The sequence below is a fragment of the Paroedura picta genome, chromosome 16 (genome assembly GCF_049243985.1).
Source record: "Paroedura picta isolate Pp20150507F chromosome 16, Ppicta_v3.0, whole genome shotgun sequence".
NCBI classification, from domain to species: domain Eukaryota; kingdom Metazoa; phylum Chordata; class Lepidosauria; order Squamata; family Gekkonidae; genus Paroedura; species Paroedura picta.
The window spans coordinates 8,240,324-8,258,350 of record NC_135384.1 but is presented as its reverse complement, the minus strand read 5'-3'; the positions used below and the strand labels follow the sequence as shown (position 1 = coordinate 8,258,350).

At 52.4% G+C, this 18,027-nt stretch overlaps 1 protein-coding gene across 6 annotated transcripts; it reads right to left on the bottom strand.

Moving 5' to 3' along the window:
• Positions 1–2,006: 2,006 nt before the first annotated feature.
• On the bottom strand, positions 2,007–17,389 carry DNAAF3 (dynein axonemal assembly factor 3). Of its 6 annotated transcripts, none has more exons than XM_077313619.1 (13): positions 17,303–17,345; positions 13,948–14,039; positions 13,780–13,863; positions 12,712–12,854; positions 8,469–8,562; positions 7,942–8,099; positions 7,160–7,336; positions 6,892–7,014; positions 6,065–6,187; positions 4,911–5,064; positions 4,085–4,205; positions 3,633–3,707; positions 2,007–2,682 (listed from the first exon to the last, which is right to left on the bottom strand). In XM_077313619.1, exons 3-13 carry the CDS (start codon positions 13,859–13,861, stop codon positions 2,520–2,522), a joined length of 1,413 nt encoding a protein of 470 aa, XP_077169734.1. In that variant the 5' UTR covers positions 13,862–13,863; positions 13,948–14,039; positions 17,303–17,345; the 3' UTR covers positions 2,007–2,519. The 6 variants fall into 6 exon arrangements, with proteins under 6 accessions (XP_077169734.1, XP_077169737.1, XP_077169738.1 ...); XM_077313622.1 differs by lacking the exon at positions 17,303–17,345 and adding an exon at positions 16,844–17,043; XM_077313623.1 differs by lacking the exon at positions 17,303–17,345 and adding an exon at positions 16,621–16,639.
• Positions 17,390–18,027: the final 638 nt, after the last annotated feature.

Genomic DNA, 18,027 nt, shown 5'->3' with positions numbered 1-18,027 from the left:
CCCTCCTTCCCCCAAGAGAACTGTGAAGGGACGCTTTTATTCTTAGCCCCTAGGTGTGAAATCAACCATTCAGCACCCTTTGCTGGAGACATCTGCTACCGGGAACAGACAGAAATGCTTGCTTGGGCTGCGGTTCGAAGAAGCACAGCAGACAATCGGCTCCCCCCTCTTTCCACGCAAAAGATCATCACTGTCGATAACTTTTGAGACTGACTCAGTTCACTCTACACCAGGGGTAGTCAAACGGCGGCCCTCCAGATGTCCACGGACTGCAATTCCCATGAGCCCCTGCCAGCGAATGCTGGCAGGGGCTCATGGGAATTGCAGTCCATGGACATCTGGAGGGCCGCAGTTTGACTACCCCTGCTCTATGCCTATCTGAGTGAGGAGAGAGCGTCAGGCAGGGCCGGTTCATCCATGTAGCACATGGGGTCCCGCACTGTGCTTTCCCCCCATGAAAAAGGGCCATAGCCACTCTCCTCCCCCTTTTCCCCTCTTTAAGGACCCTGGGAGTGGTACCCCTTCCCACTGTATGGGTGCTCCTTCACCCCCAGTCTGGCTGCTCCCGCCACAACAGTACTCAGCTAGGGTCCCGCAGATCCTTAAACTGGCTCTGGTGTTACTGGCTCCAAATCCTTTAACCACTCCTAGCTTCAGGCCCTGTGTTCCCCCTTCCAGCGAAGGCCCATCCCCGCCCTCTGGATTAATGGCCTCCCTCCAGCTGATAAATTGATCGCCCGATTCAAAGCCCTGAACGGCAATTTAATTCCATGTTAAGGTCACGGCGGCATGAGTAATCAGCGCCAATCCACTCCGGGGGAAAGGGGGGAGAGCCATTCAAGAGGGCGCAACTTCTGTGCCGCTCCTGCACATTAGGAACTTAAGTACATTCGGGCCGAACAAACGCACTCACGTAAGCGCCGTCTCTCAACCTCTTGGTGCCATACAGGGTACACGGGAGCCGTACCGCCCGTGGCTGTGACAGCACCACGGCCGAGTTCTCAAAACCATCTTTGGGCAGGCAACGAGGAAATTGTTATTACTGATAGAGAGGCACTAGCGGGGTGTTTGTTTCTGCCTCCTAAGTAATGCCTACTTGGAAAATAATCACACACACACAAACATGCACACAGAGACCCCGCAGCCTCGGTATTCTAGAGAATGAGGACAACCTCGATCCTCAATTTATTGCGCCCGGCAAGGGTTCTCCCACATGTTGCCCCTGCTTAGCTCGACAAGGGCTTTTCAAAATACAGAAAACAGACAGGGCTGTTCTCCGAATCATTCTCCATTATCCTGCCTATTAATCCCAGAGCAGAGGGTTTATGATCTGCCCCGTGCACAGGGGGGGCATTGGCTACTTCTTGGCACCCACCCACCGCTGACAGCCTCCCCCGAGGGGAAAAAAAATTAAAAGGTACCCTCTTTCCCATTACCTGATGCCTTCGGGAATCGGAGTGGTATACGGTTAGGGGGAATGAATTTTCTCCCTGGGATTATCAGGGCACCGATGTGATTGGTGGCCTTTTATGAAGAGCGGAGCTCAGCCCTCACGGAGCCTTTTAGGGAAGAAGGGGAATGGAATGCGTCCCTCTGATAAGGACGGCCACCGGACGCTGCTGGGAGGAGGGGGGCAAGGACAGGGGTCTGGTGAGACAGCCCCAAGGGAAAGCTACAGAGCTCCCAAGGCACGGCTGGAGAGAAAAGGGTCACAAGCGTTCCTGGCCGAAGCAGGCAACCTTCATTTCAGCTCCCAGATTCCCCCATGAAAAGCTGGACTGCACTATACGCACCGTGGAGATTTGACATTCCGGGAGCAGAAGCCTTCTGATTTTAAGAGAACACTCCAGGCTCTCGCCTGTGTGCTGAAAAGCATGGGGAAGATGGAGGTCTTGGGCATGGAAGGGAAAGGGGGGGGGGGTTAACCCTTTCCCCTCCTCATCCGTCCCCAAGTTGACCTCCCTCCTACTCCTTGGCACAGTTCTACCCTTCGAAGAAAAAAAAAAGCCAGTGAAAAAACAGCAACGAGTCTTTTTACCCCCTCCGTGGAGAGGGGAGAGCCTCCGGGGAGAGGCGAGTAACAAATCTAAATCTAAATCTAAATCTAAATCTAAATCTAAATCTAAATAATAATAATAATAATAATAGCATGAGGGGGGAACTGGAAGCGAGTTTTCAAAAAGCAAAACCATCCAGGTGCAAAAGAGTTGCCACTCCGTGGTTGTAGTCGGTGCTTAAACAGACACCGGGAGAATGGAGAATCGTGCGCTCCCATCCCATTTCTCTGTGTGGCTGCGGCTGAGAGGACTCTGGCGGTGAACTCACAAGAAAAATCTGCTCCACAGAGAGGCAGCCCCTGACCCCTCCCTCCACTGTGCCTCGGTGACCTCGACAGACTGAAAAGGGCCTGGGCATGTTATGCAAGAAGCAGCCTTTTTTATTATTATTATTAAGAGGAACTGCGTTTTTTACAAAAATAAAAGATTCTAAAGAAGCCTAAAAGAAGTGGGGAGAGGGCCTCAGAGGCCTGGTTCTGCCGTCTTGGGAGGATCCCCCAGCTGGAACAAGGAGAAGGCGTCTCTGCCGGGTGCTTCAACGGGCACGAATCCCGCTTCCCACGCCAGGTTGTTCACTCGGGAGGAGAACTCGGACACCTGCTCCTTGCGGAGGTCGGGCAGAAAGCTGAAAGGAGAACGGATTAATCCATTGGTGGGGTGAGGCTAGCTCGGTGGATCGGCTGGGCACCGCTCGCCTCCCTTGGCTAAAATACCAATCCTCTCAGCTGAACAGTGACAAGCAGGGGAAGAAGGCGGGGAGTGTCTTTACAGCTGTTGAACGAGATCTGAGCAGGGCTCCTGCTCCTCTTCTGTTTGCTTGTCTTTAGGCTGGGCCTGCAGTGTGAGCCAAAGGGCGGGAGCCAAACGGGTTCCAGCGTGTGGCTCTTAAGCCTGTGATTTGCAGCCAGAGGCCCTACGTGAGCTAGGCCGTGGGGGGCAGTTTTGTGCTGCTCGTTTCTTTAAAATGCATTACGGTATTTTGTTTCTTTAAAATGCATTACGGTATTTCGTAAACAGCTTTAGGCCCCCGTGGGCAGAAAAGTGGGATGAAAACACTGCAATAAACAAACAAGGGGGCTCAGGAAGGAGGTCAAGGAGGGGCACACAGGCAGGACAGCCCTGCCTCTTCCTTCTCTGCTCTCAGCCAGCAGCTTGCAATTGCCTTCCCTTTCCTCTCTGGATGCTTCAGGCTGATCCTGCACTAAGCAGGGAGTTGGACTAGATGGCCTGTCTGGCCCCTTCCCGCTCTATGGCCCTATGAAAACCCATCTAGCCAAGAGAAAAACATTAGTGTTTGGTTCTCATTGAAATGGTGGCAAAGCAAACTGACCTCTACCAGCTTCAAAGAAATTTTGACAATTGGAGTGCTGCAAGGTTGCCATAGCCAGACGGCAGAGGGCCCAAGAGAAACAGACACAAACCTCGCAAGGTCGGTCAGGTTGCTTGTGACTAAACGAGGATCTGGATGTGGGTCTTGTTGGCCCCAATCCAGCGTCTCCTCTGACTGTGCTGCCAGCTTCTTGGGGGCGAGGTGAGATGTGTTTGCCAACGCGGGGCGAAGAAAGGGACACTTACTTTGTCAGCTCGACGACAAGAGTAGCTTTGGGGGCAGATACAAGGCACAGCTCGGGTTTCAGGAGGTGCACCATGCTAGGAAAGGCAAACAAAGAGGCAGTGGGGTGGAGAGAAAAGAAAGAGCTGGGTTTTCCGTGCCCCACTTTTCACAGCCCGGAGGCGCCTCCAAGTGGCTGACGGCCGCCCACCCTTCCTCTCCCCGCAACAGGCACCCTGCGTGGTGGGTGGGGCCGAGAGAGCTCTGAGAGAACTGGTCTGAGAACAGGACTGTGACTAGCCCAAGGTCACTCGGCTGGAATTAAACCCAGCACTCCAGATCAGAAGATGCCACTCTTAACCGCTAGGCTGAGGCAGGCAAGAGCTCTCCAAAATCAGCCAAGAGCCCTGCCTCCCAGCACAGCTGTCTCCCAGGGACTCAAGGGGGCGCTGCTGCCCCCAGTCCCCATCCTTACCTGCATGAAAAGAAGACGAGGTTGAAGAGCCTTTGGTATCTGCCCTTCTGATGGAGCCGAGGGAGGAAGTTGAGAGGCAGGAAGTGGACTCGGATGTCTTCTGTGCAGGGAGAGCCTTGGCCTCGGAAAAAACACACAGCGGGACACCGTGGCAGGCAAAGGGTGGAAGGAGAGACCGGGGGTGGGGGTGGGAGCAAAGCTAGAGAGAAACAACTTGGGGGATACAAGGTAAGCAAGAGCATCAGGGATAGTCCCGAAGCCAGAAAGCAATCAGAAACCTATTTTCCTGCAACTAATAAAAGGGGGGGGGGGAGAGAGACCCCAAAGTTTCCCCCAAATCCTGAGGGAAGCAAAGAGCCCCCGAACCAGCAAACGATGAGACGAAACCCACAGCTTTGCTATCATTAGTCTAGAGCTCTGTAGTGTGAACGAGGGGACAGATGTTCTCATCCCACTGCTAGGAGAAGCCGGCCTGTATCCCCCGGGGAGGAGAGCCGTAAAAAAACAGACTTCTGAAACCTCCCAGGCAGGGCAGGAATGGACCAGGATCTCCTCCCACAGAAGGAAGGATGATTTTTACAGCTCCTCCTGTAGAGCAAGCCAGAGGCAGAAGCCTGCCCAGGGTGCTACTAACAGAAAAAATATATATTACTCAATGGGTCATTTTCGCTGACTTTTCTAATCCGCCCCGAATTCCTGGGATAAAGGAGTAAAACTCAACCCAATTAACCAGCAGCTGGCAGTGCATTCTGGGAGCCTCTGCTGCAGGGAGCATTAGCAGAAGAGACCTCTCAAGCCCCAAGAGCAGAGAACATCAGCTACTCACTGTCGACAGCATCCGGCGGGGCACGGTTCCCTTCCCCTTGCGGGCGGCCCCCCTCTCCCTCTTGGTCCGAGGCCGTGGGTGGGTCATAGCGGGAGCGATAGCTCAGCTCATAGAACAGGGCGGTGACATTGTGCAAGGAGATTTCCTGGGCGCTCTGGGGAGGAGGGGGGAAAAGGACGGTCCAGCCTTGAGTTGCATTCATGCAACCTTTTGGGGGAGTCTCTCCTTTCGCACAGAATGTTTTGACCAGGGGCGTCAAGGATATTCTGTCGCTCAGGACTGAACCAGGTACGATGCTGGGAGTCAGGAAGAGAATTTCCGGGGAGGGGGGGGGAGGGAGGGTTAAAGAGAAACACAGCAGCTCCCTGGGAACCTTCATTCGGACGAGGGCTGCAGTCCAGATAACTGGATTTCCCCTTCAACAGTTACGACGACTGACCCCCACCCTCACTTTCTCATGCAGAGATTCTCTGGGACATTCTGCTGGGCTCGTAAAACTTCTTAGCCGTTTCCCCCCACTGGAATCAACGGAGGATGGGGGCACCTTCGTTGGGTGCCCACGGAATTGCACCCCCGGGTCCGATCTTTTTGAAACTTTCGAGGAGCGGCTCCAGCAGCTCCACGGAAAAGGTGGTGCCCCCACCTCAACTCCTCCCTTCCCTACCGGAACACTGGATAGACAAAAGCTAGATTTGCCATTGACTTTAATGCTCCATAGGGTACAATGGAACCGAAAGTATTCGGTTTTCCACGAACATTGATGCATCCGTATTTGGGATGTACATGTATTTGGGAAGATTGGGAAATACTGGTATTTCAGGGGTCCAATATACCCGAATCCGAAACTGCCAGTTCTTTTTCTTGCACATGCCCAGTTGCGACTGCCTTATGGGCTTCTCGAGGCAAGAGACGAGCAGAGGTGGTTGGCCATGGCCTTCCTCTGCATGGCAGCCCTGCGCTTCCCTGGAGGTCTCCCGTCCAAGGACTAATCAGGGCTGACCCAGCTGAACTGATGAGTCCTGACCGGGCCGTCCAGTTAAGGCTGCCTCTTTCAACATTATGGGAGTTCGGTCCAGAGATTGGAGAGAAATCCGGTCCACGGCAGCAGCGCCCTCCTCCCTCTGGAAAGTTGGCAAGAGCCAATCAGGACCCACCTTGCTAGGAAGGCCGTTGACGGTTTTCAGAAGGCTGGGCTCTTCCGTCTCGATGCCGAAGCTGATGAAGGGGCCGGTGGCAATGTCCCCCCAGTATCCCCGGGCTGGCATCTGCTCCCCCTTCTGGAAGGCAAGACATCTGCAATTAGCTACTGTGGCTCTCCAGAGGTCCGTGGACTACAACTCCCATAAGCCCCGCCAGCATGGCCAATTGGCAGGGCCTCGTGGGAATTGTAGGCCATGGACATCTGGAGGACCACAGATTGTCCACCCCTGCGCAAAGCTCACGGTAGCTTTTTTGACCAGGCAGTCCAAAACCCGCCCTGAGCTTCCGGAGATAAATGTCAAAAATCGATCGATCTAAGCTCTCAACGCCAGGGTAGTGTTGTGAGCAAAATTAGAGCAAACACTCAAAGGGACAGCGCTGCCGCTATCAACTCAACTCCAAAGTACAAATCCGGCACGGCACTGAAAAGGAGAATAGAAATCCCCAGAAAATACCTTTTAGCCGTGAGATGAGCAAAACTGAACGGGATTAAGAATGGCATGTCCTGACCATATGCTCGTTTCGTAAACACGCGTCCGCTGGCTAGCATGCAGAGAGGGGGCGGGGTCTGGGGGAGGGAATTGGCTGTGCCAGGCGGTGACGCACCCCTAATACTTGGCCATTTTGAGGGAGAGGCTGATTCTGTGAAGGCTCAAGGGGGTGGCAGGCGACAGTGGATGAGTGATAGGGTTGTGAGTGTCCTGCATAGTGCAGGGGGTTGGACTAGATGATCCATGAAGTCCCTTCCAACTCTATGATTCTATGATTCTAGGGGGCTCACGTGTCTGAGGAGGCGGCCGGACGCCAGCGTCTTGTTGGGGGTGTCGTAAGCAGCCTCTCGCATCTCAAAGGCCACGCCCGTATTGCGCCACCGGAAAAACTCGCGGGAATTGATGACTTTGGCCTAGGAAGGAGGGAGGGAGGTCACCATGGTCAGAACGCAGCACATTCCTAGGTCTTTGCCCCCTATCGGTTTGACAGCACAGCGGTCTCCAACTGAGCCAGTGGGATGGGCCTGGGGTGCAAGAGTCATGCCCTCTGTTTCGTACCCCGCGTTCATGCAACTTCATGGTGAGATCCCAGTCGCAAACCCCACGGCGGGCGTCGTAGCGGGTGCCCAGGAACTGCCGGAGCCGCAGGTCCCAGAGCTGCTCCATCTGGAAAGCCCGCGGATCGGGGTTTTTCCAGAACCGAAAGATCCCCTCCAACTGGTCCCGCTCCTTGAACTGTTGAGGAAAGAGCAACCAAGAATTAGTGGTTGGAGTCAGGATTTCTGAGTCTGAGGTTTAAAAAAAATCTCTTGTCTTTCTAACAGTAGTGGTAGTAGATAAGATTTTATTGCATTGAGCAAAGGCCAATTCAAAGGCCGTGGACCAGTTTTCTCTATACAAAGGAGACTCAAAAGTGGCTTACAGTCGCCTTCCCTTCCCTCTCCCCACAACAGACACCCTGTGAGGGAGGGGAGGCTGAGAGAGCCCTGAGATTACTGAAGTAGAAGAGTTGGTTCTTATATGCTGCTTTTCTCTACCCGAAGGAGGCTCAAAGCGGCTTACAGTCACCTTCCCTTTCCTCTCCCCACAACAGACACCCTGTGGGGTGGGGTGAGGCTGCGAGAGCCCTGATATCACTGCTCAGTCAGAACGGCTTTATCAGTGCCGTGGCGAGCTCAGGGTCACCCAGCTGGCTGCATGTTGGGGACCAGGGAATCAAACCCGGCTCGCCAGATCAGAAGTCCCCGCTCCTAACCACTACACCAAACTGGAGGCTGCAGGACCCTCTGGAAGGGGAACGGCAGCTGGGCAAGAACGGAGAAGGTCCGTGTACATTTCACCTTGAGGGCAGACAGGTCCAAAGCGGGTAGGTCGGCCTGCTGAAGATAGGGATCGGTGACGTAACGGGCGAAAAGGCCGGCCTTCTCCTGCAAGTAAGCGGCTGTCTGGGTTCGGAGCAGAGAATTCCCCATCAGCTCCAGAAATGTCTCACTCTTCTCTGGAATGGGAAGAAGCGACACAGCGATAGCTCAGCAGGCTAGACCAGGGGTAGTCAAACTGCGGCCCTCCAGATGTCCATGGACTACAATTCCCAGGAGCGAATACTGGCAGGGGGCTCCTGGGAATTGTAGTCCATGGACATCTGGAGGGCCGCAGTTTGACTACCCCTGGGCTAGACCCTACTGGTCAGGCACACCAAGGGGGCCAAAGTTGGTTCCAAACCCTCCTCGCTGCTTTCAGTTGACTTTTCAAGTCATGGAGTCGGGAACGAATACGGAACCGACTTCTGCCTCCTCGGACACGAACAAGGAACGGACTCTGACGAGGCTTTGGCATCAGGGTGGGAAGAACGCTGATCGACGTTCACCTTGCAGACCCATCTTCTCCAGAGGCTCCAGCGCCAGGCTCAGGAACAGCAGCTGCCGACCCAGCGCTTCCAGGTTATTCTCCAGCACGTAAAACTGAGCACGGGAGAGAAAGAACGACGGAGCTGAGCCAGGTTGAAAGCGCTCCCTCCAGTCGCAGAGAACGCGCAAGCATCCTCTCAAGTTGTAGAGGAAGATGGCATCGGGGGCTGGGGGAGTTGGGCAACTAGCGCCGAGAGGTGCTGGCGGCGGTGCAGAAGGTGGAAAGGATGGCTTCCTTCCAATCTCTCTGTTTCTTTCCATCATTAGACCATCCCTGTGACATTTCAGCCTGAGCAAGGGATGACTGGGTCAGGAAAAGGCTATCGAAGGAGAGGGGGGAAGGCTTCGTGGCCTGCTCGTGGCAGGAAGTGTATTTATTTATTTCTTACATTTATCTGCCGCCCTCCCTCTCAGCTCAGGGCAGTTTGCAGGGAGCATGAACACCACGTGATTTAAGTTCAATAAACGGAAGGCAAGACAGGCCCTGGCTCGGAACCAGCAGAGCTCTCCTGACATTTGCGAACTGCAAACAAGCGTCTGCAAATATCACACGGCGAGGCACGGCCGCCGAGGAAAAGATCAGACACGCCGCGCAGAATCCCAAATACGTTCCCCAAGGCCTGCCCGAGAAGCTCCAGGGAGAGAAGCCGGAGTGAAATCCCAGTTCCCAAGAGAAACCATCGCTCCTGTCCAGCACCTTCCCACCTCTTCCCTTGTAGAACCTAAGAATCTTGTACGGAAGGAAAAAAACTGCTGTAGGTGGGTTTATCGCTATAGGTTGCCTTTGGGTATATCACCCCATTAGAGTCCAGGGTTTGCTTAAAGGGGGTTTATGTTTTCGTTAATGGCCGTCGACGGTCCCAAACATTACTTGCCAGAGGGTAATTTGCATGTTTTTGGGAGGGGTGGGAGTCTGAGACAAGTGCTAGGGGAATGGTTGGCGAGAAAAAAAATCTTCCAGGCTTTGAGTTGCCCTGGAAGGGATGTCAGCTGGCCATACACATACACACACCATGCTCCTCGAAGTGACACTATCACCCACGTTAACAGACAGACACGAGGATGGTGGGCAGGGGGGATAGAAACGGTTTAAGGCAAGAGTAGGCATGCAGGCTCCACCCCCTCCCAGGCACAGAAACTATTAAATGGACTCACGCTCAGGAGGGGGAACAATGGAAGCAGCTGGTTCCCTAGCTCAGGGGTAGTCAACCTGTGGTCCTCCAGATGTTCATGGACTACAATTCCCATGAGTCCCTGCCAGCATTTGCTGGCAGGGGCTCATGGGAATTGGAGACCATGAACATCTGGAGGACCACAGGTTGACTACCCCTGCCCTAGCTTGTGGGTAAGACAAGAGGGGAAGGGCCGCGAACACCATCCAGAGCCCACAAGATTGGGAATCCCTGCTCTGGGGAACTGATGCAACTCATAAGATCTGCTCCCTTGTAGAAGTACCTGTTTGCCTCTTGGATCCTCCGTCTGTCATCCAGTGGACCACGTTTCCCCCCCTTGGCCTCCTCCCATCTGCCCTGGTTGGATGCATTCCCCACTGGACAGATCCACACTTCCTGGCTTCCTGTCAGTTCGTCGGTTTCGAATGCCCTTCCCTCCTAAAGAACCCACGACTTGTGGCACCCACCCAGTCCGCCACAGCCCGCAAGAAGAAAAGCTGTTGTTTTATACCCCGCTTTGCCCTACCAGGAGGAGTCCAAAAGTGGCTTGCAAACACCTTTCCCTTCCCCTCCCCGCAAGAGGCACCCTGCGAGGTAGGTGGGGCCGAGAGGGCTCTGACAGAACTGCTTTGAGAGAACAGCCCTAAGAGAACGGCGGCTGGCCCAAGGTCGCCCGGCAGGCTGCACCACGCTGGGCCTCTCTCTTGTCGCAAAGGTCCCTAGAGCCAGGGATCCTCCAAGATCTAGGCACGGATGCTCTCCCCCGTCAGCCCGCTCCCGTGCCTCCTTCCCCCACATCTGATGCTCACGTCTCCTGAACACGAAGAGATGCTCCAAAAAAGGAGACTTGCAGGGCTGGCTCTGCTGAGTCATCGCCGCGTGATGAAGGAAGGTCGCAAGGGGCTGAGTCGGTGACACGTTGTCTGAGAGAGGAGCTGCTGCTGCTGCGGGGGAAGAGACCCCAGCCCGCCCGGCCTCCGTGACCCTTGTCCCTTTGCTCTCCGCAAGCTTCTCACCATCCTCCCACGTGTCAGCTCGGGGCCTCCGAGGGACACTGTGGCCAGGCTGAGCCTAGGTGCCCACAGCCATGGACGGCCGCCAAAGTATCCCTGCCAGACGCCTCATGTGGACGGGAATTAATTAATGTCAACGTGCATTTGGAGAAAGGGAAGGTCGGGCCGGGTACCAGCATCCCTTCTTCACATGGATGCAGCCGGAAAGAGAGCGCCAAAGAGCTGGTTTCTCCAGCCCAATTTGACAAAAATGACCTTTCCCTTCATAGAAAATAAGGGCCTGCATTCCTAGTCCGTCCGTCCGTCCGTCCGTCCTCCCTCCCTCCCTCCCTCCCTCCCTTCCTTCCTTTCTTCCTTCTTCCACCCATTTCCCTCCTTCCTTCCTTCCTTCCTTCCTTCCTTTACTTACTCACTCGTTGGTTCATTTAAGCTCCTCCCCCCTGGGGCCATCCGAAGCATTCTAGAAATGAGGGCACAGTCTTGTAGGCTCACTCCTGGTGCAAAATGAGTTTTATCTGGTTTTATTATTGTTTTGGGGCGGTGGTTATTGCGGGGCATTGTTGTTACCCACCGTGATCCACTGCGTGGGATTGGTGGGCTATAAAATGAATCATAAAGAAAGAAATAAAATTAAAAGTTCGCATTCATTTTCCCCCCTAACTTGGCCTTACAGTTCCTAACCATTTCCTATATTATTCATACCCACCAATGGTCACCCAGCTGGCTGCATGTGGAGGAGCTGGGAAGCAACCCAGCCTGCCAAATTAGAAGCCAACGCTCTTAGGCAGGACGCCACCCTGGTTCTCCAGGAGAGGAGAGGGAAGGGGAGAGAAGAGCTGTTTTTTGTACCTGGCTTCTTTCCTACCCAAAGGAGTGTCAAAGCGGCTTATGATCACCTTTCCTTTCCTCTCCCCAAAACAGAGGGGTGGAACTGAGAGAGCTCGGAGAGTGCGACAGGCCCATAGCCACCCAGCTGGCAGCATGTAGGGAGCAGGGAATCCAATCAGGTTCTCCAGATTAGAGGCTGTCGCTCTTCACCACTACACCATACCGCCACTTCCGAATGTCTCTCAATCGTACGATCTCCTGGCTAAACTACACACATGCCAGACAATAAATATCGTGTTGATCAGTTCTGCCACTCTCTCCCCCTCCACCACTACCACGACTGTGTCCCCAACAATACAGAAATTGGCTGGCATCTCGCTACAGGGAGAAGAGAAAACAAAGCCCAGACGCTCAAGATGCCGAGTTAGACATTGGAGTCTGTGTTTGCACAGTCGCGCTGCCAGTCCCAGGAAGGCACACGGCCCTGCTCACCATCTGCCTGGCAGCCCCTTGTCCTCTTCGGCTGTTCTGGCAGGAAGCGTGTGCAAGAACTCTCAAGGAAAACAGCAGACCTGCAACACTCACCTCACCTCTACCCAACACGCCAGAATCTACTCGGGAACAACAGAGGAGAAGCAAACCAACCAACCCTGCAGACCCTTGAACTGCCTCCTGAGAGCGCCTCCAGGATGTCTCCGTGCTCCCCCGTGAGATTCCACCTCTGAAACCAACTTCTGAATTCATCTCTCGGAGCACGGCTCCTTCAGGCTGAACCGTACGAGATATTTCTCCACTTTCAGGGCATAGGCAGCCTCTGCAGTGGGGCAGATAATGTGCCGCCCCCTTGCCCCCAGGGGGCTGTTTTGGGTCAGGAAAATGGCGTGCAGAGGAGCCTGAAACCCCTTCTCCTTCTGTGCCATGGTCCCGATCCATATTGGACACTGCAGTGCTTGGGGGAAGTCGCTGTGAGGCTGCAGGAAAACAATGACTCGGTTCATGGAGCAACATCTTGCGCACTTAATTCACACCCCACCAAATATATATAGCCAAGCCAAATGCATATTCCTCCACTGTACCTTCTACTTTGTTTTCCTTCCCCAGTTGCATTCCTTCTGTGGCGCTGGATCCGTAACCAGAGCACACCAACGCAGCTCAAGACAAAACAGAAACCGGAGAAAGGAGTTACATACGCTGATTTTCCTCCGAGGCCATCGGTGCGCCTGACACATGGTCCGGAGGATGTGACGACCATCGATCGATCCCACGAGCAGGATATTCAGTTCGGGAATACCATCCTGGGTCACGTGCAGGTGCTCTGTAGAGCTATCCAGATCTGGGGAGAAAGGGAAATAACCAGTGCCCAGTGTTTGTCTCTTGTGGCCCTCCCTTGCATACCCAGGAAACTGCAGATTGCTACTGTGGGACGGCAGGTGAATTTCATAGAATCATAGAGTTGGAAGGGGCCATACAGGCCACCTAGTCCAACCCCCTGCTCAACACAGGATCAGCCCAAAGCATCCTAAAGCAATTTCCTCCATGCCAGGCTGGATTCGGGAGATTTTTGGTGGAGGGAATCACTAGGGCATGAAATGGGGGTCACTGTGGGTGAGCAGGGAGTTGTGAGTTCCTATACTGTACCCTGGAGGTCCTTTCCAAGTCTATGATCCTATGACTGTCTCTGGAGGGACTGTTCCCATTCCCATTCCACTCTAAGATAAAACCCAATTTTCAAGGAAATATATCTGCTAAAAAAAAAAAAAATCTCGCATGAGTCAGCAGAGTCAGAAGACAGCTCGTGCTGGATAAAGATGAATAAATCACAAGTTTCTTTCTAGATGACTACTGCAGTTACAGCACCTGTAGTTTGAGGTACAGCAGGAGGAAATGAAAGATAAAAAGGCAGAACTACATCTGGAAACCACAAGCATGGAGTCTGCAGAGGTCCCTGGAGGCATCAGCCAACATCCTCTAAACCAGGGGTAGTCAAACTGCGGCCCTCCCGATGTCCATGGACTACAATTCCCATGAGCTGGCAGGGGCTCATGGGAATTGTAGTCCACGGACATCTGGAGGACCACAGGTTGACTACCCCTGATCTAGACCGATGTAACCCACCACGAGCCGTTTGGGAGTGGCGGGTAATCAACTGAAATATAATAACAACAACAATATGTTCTTAATGAAGCAGATGGGTCCAGGGTCATACGCAGCAGGCAGGCAAAGAGAAACAGGTCCCTAGTGAACACAAAGTTACCTACGTGTTGCTTGCAGGTCGAGCGCTGGAGAAAACCCCCACCACGCCGTGGTACCAAATCCGTTGCCACTCCCCGCTGCCGTCATGGCTGTGGAGAAAGCACGCGAGAATCACCGAAGGAGAGACACCTGGGCCACAGAGGGATCCCAGCGGGCCTCCTTTATAAGCTCACCTGCTTTTCCAAGATCCTCCTACACACCTCGGCCTTCATGCCATTGTCCTATTTATTTGCCGAAGAATTGGATTTCTGCCTTGCACAAGGCACTTTGCAATCAATCAGAGAGTTTAAAAAACATTTTTAAAAAGGCAATCGGTCTTTAAAACACACACACACATACACACACATCCTGATGAGACCGCTGACATTTAAGCAGAAGAATATTCCCCGGGAAAAGCCTGACAAGAAAGGACAGCTTTATAAGCACCGCAAAATGCCAGCAATGGCCACGATTTCCTCACGCCTCATCGGCCTGCCTGTCCCAAAACGTTGGAGCAGCTTTGGAAGAGTCACATGGTTTTTGCTGCAGGCAGTCGCACCTGGGAAGTTGGAGACAAAGCCGGAGAGCCAGCACGGCCTGCTGGCCAGCCCTAAGGTGGCACACAGGCTGAAATCCGGTCCCTCGTAGAGCCGTCAAAGCTCCACAGGGCCTGCAAAGTGGCATTTCCCCCCCTGAGTTTATGGCTGGGATCATGGCTAAACTGACATCTATACTGGCCTCTCTCCTTTTTTTCCTTTCTCCCCCCCATTTTATATTCTATGCCGCCCTCAATTAGGATAGCTGGCAGATGGCATTCAGGCAAGTGGGAGGGAGGGATGGAAATTGAGTTTCAAATGGTTTTATGATTAATTTGATGACTGCGTTTTATTGTTGCAAACCACCCCAAGCTCGCCTGTAGGGAGAGACGGTGGAGAAATTAAATTTTATTCTTATTGTTTCAAGATTACAATTCTATCGTGTTTCTTTAGCAGAAGACCAGAAGGTTATTAGAATCATAGATTTGGAAGGGGACATAGAGGCCATCTAGTCCAGCCCCCTACTCAATGCAGGATCAGCCCAAAGCATCCAGGATAAGTCTCTGTCCAGCCGCTGCCTGAAGACTGCCAGTGAGGGGGAGCTCACCCCCTTCTTAGGCAGCCCATTCCATTGCTGAACTACTCTACGAATTTTTCCCCCCTGACCTCTAGCTGGCATAGTTCTACATGTAGTTTAAACCCATGACTAATGCAAAAAAGTCAGCTAAAAAATGAAGCGACGTGCAGAATGGCTGGTTAATATTGGAGATATTTAGGCTCCAACCTTAAGCGCTCCGTTACCTGGAAATAAGCCCCACTGAACACAGCTGCTGAAGGATCATAGCGATTGCCTGTTTTGGCACAACCAAGCACGAGTCTTGTGGAAGACTAATGAGTTTTTACTCTAGCATAAGCTTGCCCTAGAATTTAAAAATATCCAACATCGTAAGCACTACAAGATACAACTCTGTTTATCTTGAATATCCTATGGGGCTTGCTTCCAAGTTCCCTTGCATAGGATTGTTCTGTTATTCATTATAACAGGGCAATTCAGTGATATTTCATTTACAAGAAAGCAAAGTGAATGTTATTTAGGGAGGCCATTTTTTTCTTAAGCAGAACGATCCGTTTGAGTTATTTATTTATTATGGCAGGAGGAGAAACTGGGGAAGATCCACTGATCCACACAACAGCAGCTAAAGAACGTTTTGCTCAGTTTGTTATCATCTCTGCACACAGGTATATAAGGCCTCGATGTGGCCAGGGAAGGCAAGCCTCAGTGCTTTTGTTCTGCAGTTCTCTGCTTAAGGGCTGAGCAGGAGATCAGCAAGAGGAGAGAGAAGATCCTCTTGAATAAGGTGACCAGATTTTGACTTTGGTAAAGCGGGACACCATTGACCGGGGGGGGGGTGGTCTTGATTACAATTTGGTCTATATGGTGCAACAAAAATTGTCATAGAACGCATAGAATACAAAAATAGTATTGAAATATATATATATTTTTTACTTTCAACATAAGTACAATTTGCCAGGTGCCCCCAGATGTCCCTCCAAAAGTGGGACAATCTCGTTACCTTACTCTTGAGCACAGAAAGCCTCCCCTCCCGTTTCTCGTTTAGCTAATTTTTTTCCTCTGCGTGTATTGTAAGCAGCTTTGTCTCCCCATCAGAGAGAAAAATAAACTATAGCTCTGCTAAATAAATTCATTTTTTAAAGACTCCATCCATAATGATTCACAAGGCAGCTTACAATACGCCATAAATACTTTTAAAAAGAAAACAGACAGCAGACAAAATACCAAGTCGCAGCGAGCAAAAACAAAACAGAAAAGTACAAGGAACTCACAGCAGACAAAATTGACAACAGAACCCAAACGTTCAGAAAGGAAAAGCCCTCCTGTGCAGAAGGTTTTCACAGATGGTGGCTGGAACACTAGTAAACACAGACCACTCTACAGAGGACATCACGCTGAAAAAGACCACTTCTCCTAAACTGTACTTCTATCTATCTTGGTTTTAATTTTCTCTCCAAATTATCAGCCTTCCATTTTGCACTGTGCACTATTCTAAAAACGCAAGGAACATTCAAGAGCAGGCAAAAAGGCAACAGAATGAATGGAGGAGGTTCATTCCACCAAGCGCAGGGTATTTCTCTGGATTGTGGCCTGTTCTCCTCAAAACGCTCTGAGACAAGCAATCAAAAAAAAGGCTAACAGTGGCTTACGGGGAAAAGCATCTTCATAACCGGACCTGGGGCACAAGTACTTAATTTGGCATAAATGTCAGCGGCTCGAATAAAGTGGGTCTCACTTCCGCAGCAACCTAAACAAACCTCAGGGGTTTGGTCCGTTAAGGACCGAATCCTGTTCTCATTTGTTCTATTAAAGGACCGGATCCTGTTGCCGCACAGTTGACCCTGCTGAAGGCGATCTTGACAATTTCAGCTTTCTGTGCGTGGGGGATGCTAAGCCGTGGCTTGCAAAAGACTTCACAAATAAACACACATACATACACACACAAAGGCATCGCAGAAATTCAGGAACAGCCACACGCACCCCGATTGCTGTCTGGAGTACAAGAAGAGAACAATCCCTTCTGCCTAGAAGCACTCCCACACGCGTCTCCTGCGGTGCCTACGATGCATGCCACTCTAATATTGATGCAAGACTATTCCTTGGGAGCAGCAACAAAGCACCCAAATCCAGATGTCAGATACAGATGTCAGACCCAAATTCTTCCTGAGTGCATGCTGCCCTTTCTATCAGTGGCCTTACTCCAAGTTCCCACCCAACCACCCCCCAAAAACACAATCCCACCTCGGATTTCCCCCCTCCCTTGTTCTATTCTCACATTGCACCCTCTGGTTTCATGAAAATTGCATTTGCCCTGCCTCCATTCTCCTCCCCCCGCGCCTAATGCACAACTCACACCACTTTATCCCTAATTCCCCTCCCGCCCCGTCTTCCCCATAGCCAAAAATCAAGCAATCCCCGCACCCAAAAAAACACACACACCCCTTTAGCAAAGTCTCCCTCCCCGCGCCTCCGTCGCTCCAGCAACCCCTGCCTCCGAAGTCCCGCCTTTATGGGCGTGACAGACGGGCCCGCTGTTCAATCGGGCCCTGCAAGAGGCTGCGGGAACCAATCAGGCCGCAGGGAAGGGACGGGTGGAAGGGAGGCTCCGGCTGTTCCGCGACGCTGTTTCCATGGGAACGGGGCCTGCAGGGATGCGGGCGCGATGCCAGCCCTGGGTTTGCTGGCTCGGTGCCTCGTCCAGGGATGCACAAGGCTCTCCAGACGTCCGTGGACTACAATTCCCATGAGCCCCTGCCAGTACGTGCTGGCAGGGGCTCATGGGAATTGCAGTCCATGGACATCTGGAGAGCCCCAATTTGCCTCCCTCCAGGTAAAGGATGGTATTCCAAACCCCAGCTATATTAAACCCTGCTGCAACCTGCTTAAGGCAGTCCAGCACTTTATGCACAAAGCTGCTATCTCTATGGATACTTACTCTTCCATCGTCCTGTTATTTCCAGTTTTGGCAAGAATTTCCAGCTTTTGGTTGGGGGATACCTGGAGGTTTTGGGGATAGAGCAAGGAGTGGGTGCAATTTGGACCAGGGGGAAACCTTGGTGTTGTATAATGCTATGGAGTCCACCTTCCAAAACATCCAATTTCCCCAGGGGAACGGATCTCTTTGGTCTGAAGATGAGCTGTAATCCCAGGGGATCCCCAGGTCC